The sequence below is a fragment of the Syngnathus scovelli genome, chromosome 11 (genome assembly GCF_024217435.2).
Source record: "Syngnathus scovelli strain Florida chromosome 11, RoL_Ssco_1.2, whole genome shotgun sequence".
Lineage (NCBI taxonomy): Eukaryota > Metazoa > Chordata > Actinopteri > Syngnathiformes > Syngnathidae > Syngnathus > Syngnathus scovelli.
This window is the reverse complement of record NC_090857.1, coordinates 9460263-9468219: the sequence shown is the minus strand read 5'-3', so window position 1 is coordinate 9468219 and position 7957 is coordinate 9460263. Positions and strand designations below refer to the sequence as shown.

At 38.6% G+C, this 7957-nt stretch overlaps 1 protein-coding gene across 1 annotated transcript; it reads left to right on the top strand.

Moving 5' to 3' along the window:
- The first annotated feature begins 3964 nt into the window (after positions 1-3964).
- srsf3a (serine and arginine rich splicing factor 3a) lies at positions 3965-7937 on the top strand. Its single transcript, XM_049733384.1, has 7 exons — positions 3965-4127; positions 4857-4894; positions 5149-5359; positions 5439-5570; positions 7153-7191; positions 7293-7379; positions 7473-7937. Exons 2-7 carry the CDS (start codon positions 4888-4890, stop codon positions 7498-7500), a joined length of 504 nt encoding a protein of 167 aa, XP_049589341.1. The 5' UTR covers positions 3965-4127; positions 4857-4887; the 3' UTR covers positions 7501-7937.
- The last annotated feature ends 20 nt before the right edge of the window (positions 7938-7957 follow it).

The following is a 7957-nucleotide window of genomic DNA, read 5'->3' as shown; positions in this document are numbered from 1 at the left end:
TCAGTGGGCCACCATCATTTGTTCTATAGAGATTACCTCTACAATGAATGGCTGAAATTTCAAATAATCAATAACTTTTGGAAAGAAGCGTGGATATTTCAGCATGGAAGATATTTGCACATAGAAAGGAAGGAACTTCATTAATTAATAGCTTATCTTTTAGTTGGAAAAGACTGGGAAAGGACCAGAAGGGCTGTTTTGTTATTTTTGTACACCATGAACAAAGAAAGATGACAAAAATAGATGTATGTCTCAAAATTGTCTTCTAAGTGTTTTGTTGATTACAATGTGTGTGTGCGTGCGTGTCCGTGTGTGTGTGTGTGTGTATATATATATATATTTTAAATATATTTATATATTTATATTTTTCTACAGTGCTTTACCTCTTTCTTGTGTGTATTTTTTTTATTCATTTCCAAGTGCAGCTACAAAAGGTATTTGTGTAAACTTGTCCAGTGAGTCATTTTAGTGAGGGAATTTCCTTTCAATGAGTTATCTGTTGAATATCTAACAGTCAGTTAAATAAATAGATCAAACCTGGTTTTCTCATGTTTTCATCAGCCTGTTTTGATGTGACTTTTGATTTTGTCATGTATTGTGCTTTATAGTGTTACACTGACAAAGATTAATCTACTGTATGTAGTGTTTTATCAGAAAAAGTTGTTATTGTCATTTCCAGTTCACATTTAAGTGTGATCTAAACAAGAATAGCAAAAATAAAATAAATAGATGCAGCTCACTGATAAGTGCCGCTATTTGAGCTCATTTTAGAACAGCCCTGCGGGCCACTCACGTGGTCCTCACAGGCAACCTGGTGCCCGCGGGTACCGTGTTGGAGACTCCTAGTGTAGATGTTGAGAAACGCTGTATAGCTGCATTGTTGGCAGGCAGCCAGACAGCAATGGAAAAAGAACACGGTGATCTTGGTTATGACAAAGGTGACATAACATGAGTGAATTTGATTCTGTAAGTCCACTGGGAGGTTGTCACCCAGATGAGTAATATAGTGAGGCGCCAGAAGAAAGACATTATCTCACATGTTGTTGGAACATTTTATTCAAAAGCGCAAAGATAATACACTGCCATCAAAGACCACACATAGCACGACGCCTCCCACCTATTGATAGGAAAGCTTTGGATGGTCGTTGTTTTTCCACAAAGGCTGATGTGGCAGCGTGTTCTGTTGCTCGCTGTTTTCTTGGAAGTCAAGATGAGCTCATCTGACCTCGAATGAAATGAAATGCTCGCATAAATGTTTATACTGACAAACTGTGAGGGACAGACCACACTGCCGTCCTCAACATCTTGGATTTGTTATGGCCCAAAATAATAAGCTTTCTATAAAAACACTCAAAGAACATTTGCTACACTTCCATTTCAAATATGTATTTTAATGCTTGTAAGATAAATTGAAAAAGAAACCATCGAAGTGGAATTATTTAAAAAAATATTTGTGATTTGTACTACTGCATGCTTTTTTAAATCTCTCTCTTTTTTTTTTTTTTTTTTTTTACATTTTGTTATTAATCCAACCATGTAAAGTCAGTAAATTTGCTTTGCTATCTCTAGCACCACTATGTTATCATTCTTCAACAGTCAAAAGTCTTTCTTACTGCTATCTTTCTAGGCCATAAAAAAGAAAACCGACAGCCAGTTGCGGGAATCCGTCTGCCTCGTGTCTCGATGTAACCAGAAGCACGCGGGTGAGTTCATTCAGGGATACAGCCTGCACAGTCATCAGGAAGTGAAACAGAACAGAATGTGCTGTACTAATCGGACTGAAAAACACACCCTGAGTGGATGTGTGAAAGAAAAAAAAAAGACAACTCATTCACAACAGCATGGCTGCTGGGCACGATGCGGAATTAGACAAATAGTACTCAGCTCTATTTATTTAGTGAAGCACAAGGGGCAGGGCAGGACACCGAGTTTGTCGCTCCTGCAAACACTGAAACAAAAATAAGCTGAGCGACATAGGCTCTTTGTGTTGTAGCTATCCGTGTTACGTAGGTGTAATCTCTTGTGTGCTTCATTTGATCCCTGAACTTTTACCCTGTGAACAAGCAGAAGCATGATTATTATTTTTATTTTTTTAACTCACAGGCGTGCATAATACGACTGCATTCAAACTTTCCTGATTTTCAAAACAATTGTGAATAGTTGTTTTGGAGAATCACAAGCATAGTGAACAAAATATGACTTTGTTCGGGCTTGCTTTGATTTAAGAGCAATTTGATCACTGCATGTACTGAACTCACTTCACAGCAAGCAGCATTTTGGTAGTAAACAATAAAAAAAATGGCTTCAAGCTGTTTATGCCCATCCAGTTGAAGTTTACTGTCACATTAATCATAGAACAAAAGTTTCATTTGTTTTTAAAGCAACCAGCTAGTTTTACTTTAGATAAATCTATTCAGCTTAATAACAAACAGTTGTTCACTGTCACAATCAACCTAAAACAAAAGAAGTATACTTGTATTTGAAGCACCCAGCGAGTTTTCCTTTGGATAAGTACACTTAGCTTAACAATAGCAAAAAAAACAAATTGTCAAACTGAAAGAAAAATACATGGATGTATAAAAAAAAGTAAACATAAAAAACGACTTTAATGTTGTATCTGCTCAGGAAATGGAGGGTTTTTGCATAGTATTACATGAAAATCACTAAAGAGTTACTACAATTCCTGTTGACTTGGTGAGTATGTACGGTTTTTGGAAATTTTATAAATTGTAAAAAAATTATCTATGCCACATTATGGTATGTATGTGAAATTAACAAGGGGAAGGATTTTATTTATTTATTTATTTATTTATTTATTTAGCTAAATACACATCACACATAATTCAGCAGCATGTGAAGTAGAACAAATACAATCATGCATAAACAGCCTTAGCGTTTGTAGATAAATCAAAAGAATAAAAATTTCCACAAAACATCCAACATTGGCTTCCTTTTATCGGGGAGCACATAATTTCCAGAAACTCGACTTGGGCTATATTAAAATCTGGCAACACAGGCAGGGAAACCTCAAGAAGCACTTTCATCTATCATGCCTTGCTAATTAGAGGTTGGTTGACATGTGAAAGTGACAGTTGGAGCCTTACCTAAACATACACTGCTGTGGTGTGGCATCACACACCAACCAGCACAAACAACAAACAATATGTAATGAGATCCCAAAAAGGGGAAAAGAATACAATAAATCTCTTGACTGTGTCATGTTAAAAAAAAAAAAAAAAACACACACACACACACACACACACACACACACACACACACACACACACACAGCCTTCCTCTAAACACAGCTCCTGCCCTGGCCTATGTGAACACAAGAGCTCAAACCACTCAGTGGGCATATATCCGCGACAAGTGATCTCCTGTTGAGCAATAACAGTCTTGTTGATTTAGTCATATTCCCTGCTGAGTAATAAGCAAACCACAGCAAATAGTTTGTACGTTTAAGGTTGCACTGCATAATTTGTGTTCATCTTCCTGGACAGGATTGCACACTTCAGATACAAGTTATGTATGGGTGCATCTTGAATATTTTAGTTCATTTATTTCAGTGAAGAGATCTCATATACAGGATGATTATGGATTTCTTCTCTTATGCAACATCGACATTTCTTAACCTGGAACATTTGGGTTTAATTAGCTCTAAGCCGTAAAGAAAACTATCCATCCCGTTTTCCATTTTCCAGGGCGCTTATCTCATCTTTGTTTTTTCTGTTCTGGAAAGGTCGTCAACCAATCAGAAACGTGATATAAATAAACAAGCATTAATGAGTATTTATGTTGACGTTTGCTTGATTTTTAATGACGAATTTATTAACTGATTACATCAATATTCTTAAAGGCGGTGAATATCTTTTTTTTTTTTACACTTAAACGGGAATGCTGAAAAGAAATGTGACACAACACCTTCCATTTCAGTAGAGGGCGCTGTTTTCCAAATGTTCTCTCACCTAACGAATAAGAACGTCATCGCTTACGTTGGCTTATCCCTGCCGGCGCTAACAACAAGTTAAGCTAGTTGTGTGGTCGCATAGACCTCGACAGGAAGTAGGAACCGTTCCAGTCGCCCAACGGCGTTGATATTGGTGATTTTACGGGAAGATAACGTTGTAAGTTTAAGTAATACATTTTGTGGCTGCCACGGTGGTGTCGAATTGGTCGGCCATAACGCAAGAAGCCTCAGTAAAGTGTTGGATCGAGCGACGCGATGCTAATGTTGCTCGCTAACATTAGCGCTCGTGTTCGCGTGTTTGATTAGAGGGGGGATGGGGAGCATAACTGGATTTATTTTGACTTGTTAACTTTCTTTGTTGAGTTCATTTAAAGTGTTGTGAATGTGTGACTTCGCGTGTAGGCGTTGACGTTCCAAAGAGTCGTCGACGAAGACGTTTAGTTTTAAGATTCATTTGGAAACTGACGTGCTAACTGTTGCTAGCGTGCGTCAGCTCGACGGCAGCATTGCCGCGTTCCATTCAGGTCTCCAATGTGGCGTGCAAAGACCGTGCCCTAAAGAACTATTTGAATCGAACGCCGAACTCCTTTGTTTAAATTACACCTTTGGTCTGAAAATATATTCCGGATTTACTTGCCAAAATTCATTTTGGGCGCGATAATGCCTTATTAATGCTTTGAATTAAATGTATAACAATTCAAATTCAATTCACTGTTTTATAAAAGTACTTGAGGGTCAATTATATAAGAAACGACGAGGGACTTTTAATTGAACTTAGGGCGAACACTTTGAAGCTGCAAATGTCAAAGCATTTTAAAGAAGTTCTTTAAATGGACAATGTATTAAATTAAAAGGATGTTACAATTTCCCAACTTTCCCTTTTCAGGAATTTCATCAGTAGACTTGGACCTGCTGAAATGGGAGGTATGAGGAGTTCCTATTTGGTAATAAGACATCACAATGTCCCCATTGAATAAGACATAGCCATACATTTTCAGTAAATACAGTAGTATTGCCAATCATGAATTGTAGCAAGAACATAAGAATATGGAACTAGATTACATTCACTGAATAAAATGCTTTGGGGCCTTTTCTGCCAATATTTTAGAGTTAAAAGAAAGGTCTCAAATATCATACTTAGCCCTCTCCTCCCCACTTTTTTCTTCTCTTCCTATCAGACCCTTCTTTCAACAGAGACTGTCCCCTGGACTGCAAAGTTTACGTTGGGAATCTTGGAAACAATGGCAATAAGGCAGAGTTGGAATCAGCATTTGGATACTTTGGTCCTTTAAGAAGTGTTTGGGTCGCAAGGAACCCACCAGGCTTTGCTTTTGTTGAGTTTGAAGATCCAAGAGATGCCTCTGATGCTGTGAGAGAGCTGGATGGAAGGTAACACCTAATTTGTTGTTGTCATCCAGTGTCGTCATTATTTGCAATTGTACTAACGGTAAAGTGGCTTTTCTTCAAGATCCATGTGTGGATGTCAAGTCCGTGTTGAGTTATCCACCGGGGAAAAGCGTTCGAGAAGCCGCGGTCCTCCTCCGTCCTGGAGTCGATACTCGAGAGATGAGGGCAGGCGTCGCTCGCCAGCTCGACGCAGGTACGTATGTTTCTAAATCCACGCCGTGCTTTTTGACGTGGCATTTGCAGTATGTACACATGGCCAATTTCCCCATACTGTGACAAGTAAACCAAAAATGAACAAATGTTACTTATTGATAACCAAAGAAAGCATTGTGATGATTCACAATGATGTTTGCCTCACAAATTTCTGTGCCGTATATTTGGCAGTGCCAAATTAGACCCAACTGTCAAAAGCAGCGTTTTGTCTGCTCCCAACATGAAACTTTTTCATTTTGTAAAAATACGGCTACTCTTAGAACTGCTTTAATTTAAACATCATCAACCACGCACTCACAAATAGATTACTTTAGAATACATATCTGTCGGTATAAATTTTGTTTTGCTGCGTTCAGTTTTCCATCTATTAATAAACTGAACCCCGTTGCAGAGTCACCACCACGCTTCTCAACATCTGAGTCAGTCAACTAGTCCTCTTTCAGCATCATGTGACTGCTGACCAGCGATCTGCTTGGCTGGTTTTGTCACATGACCCAGGCGCAGCGCCAGTCGTCAGGTTCCACCAACCTTTTGGTTCCTGAGCATGCAGTTCACAGCATCCTCCTCTGCTCCAACCTTAAACCAATCAACAGCGGCCCACCTCACGTTATCAACCGATCGCCGTGTTTACTCGTACTATTCGCCTCAGTATCGACGGGAGCGGCCATTGGCTTACACCCCTCCGTCCCCCTCATAAAGACAGGGAAACTCCACAGCCGTCCGTCCCCTGCAGCCAGCAAACAAGCAACTTCTTATCGGCAACATTTGCAGCATGTGGCAGATCCTCTCTGCAATTTCACCTCCCTCACCAGGGCTACCGTGCGCCATTTCTTTCTTGTCCAAAAACTCCCCCCAAAATAGTAAGTTGCTTTTATCATGCTCTTTATAGTTATGAGTTTTTTCAATTTCAAAACTCACATGTTAAACTTGGCAGGTGTGTAGTTTAAATACCTAAAAGCATCCCAGTCGAGCAACAAAATATTAGGCGCGCTTTCTGGTCTGGTCTTTATTTGAATGTACTTCATTCAGTTGCCTGTGTAGGCAACTTGATAGATTTCAAGGCGCAACAACTGGCCATTTAGGGTGACCTTGCAATAATTTGGGTAGGTTTCCTTCTCTGTCTCAAAATTATATCACAATTGTCTATCAATACTTATCTGGTTTGCAGCAATGCTTCTTTTGTGCCAGGAAACAGCTTAAAACAAACGCGTGTCCCCTTTTCGTTTCCTGTTTTACTTTACTATGTACTTGAATACAAATACACAATATCAACCTAGTGACACTCAGAGAATATTGTACATTGTAGTTATAAATATGCATATACCTCTTAACCACTTACCAGATTAGAACCTTTTTCCCCCCCAAGCGAGTTCCATGGTTGAGCATCGCTCTTGTCAATATTTGAATTGGCACAATCATTTGTTACAACAACAACAACAAAATCACATTTAACTAAAAAACTCAAATTGGGCATTTCCATCAAGATGGTCCAGTTTTCCATTTTCCTCAAAACACTTTATTCCTGCTTAAAACATTTCCCCCCGATTTCACCTACATTCTAGATCCCCTCGGAGGAGAAGCCTGAGCCGCAGTCGCAGCAGGTACAAACATGAACATTTATATATATATATTATATATAATTATTTTTATTTTTTTAAATCTCTGAACACATTCCTGAATTAAATATAATTTTTCCCTCCAGGTCTCTTTCGCGAGACAGACGCAGATATCGGTCTACTTCCAGAGACAAGACCCGTAAGCGCTCAAGATCATTCTCGCGGTCAAGGAGGTCTGTATCACTATTGTCATGTTAGTAATATGCTCCCGCTGAAATCTTACTTGTTGCTTAATCGTGCTATTGTTTCTGCTCTTTCCTCTGCAGCCGCTCTCGTTCTAATGACAGAAAATGAGGACCTCACAAAATGGCTTGTGTGTGTGGGAACTCCTATTTTTTTATAGTCATGCTATCTTTTTAGTTGTTACTTAACAACTCAATGTGGTGTTCGGGTTGTCTCGTAACTCTCATTACAGTCAGTTGTTGACAGTAAAAGAAATTTTTTTTTTTTCCCTGTTTTTTTTTTTTTGTTCATTCAGCATGATTGTTTGGGTGTTTGATAGGTTACGATCTTTAATTGTCCTGCTATCCAATTTAATTTTTTTTTTTTAATTTTTTTTTATTTCACTGTTAATTAGTGATGGAAAATAGGTTCGACAAGGTTTGTTAGCTAAAGCAGCATCTGCAACTGTTTTTCAGTCGCATTTTCAAAGCAAAACATTTCCCTTTTGAGCTCTGACAACTTTGCTGATGGTGAAGTTGTTTCATCAATAAAAGTTTTTTCCTAAGTCAGACATTGTTGAGCTTTATTT

Coding starts and splice junctions, on each gene's coding strand:
- srsf3a (XM_049733384.1), top strand. Junction 5,360..5,438: donor GTGAGAGAGCTGGATGGAAG/GTAACACCTAAT, acceptor CTTTTCTTCAAG/ATCCATGTGTGGATGTCAAG. Junction 7,192..7,292: donor CTGAGCCGCAGTCGCAGCAG/GTACAAACATGA, acceptor TTTTCCCTCCAG/GTCTCTTTCGCGAGACAGAC.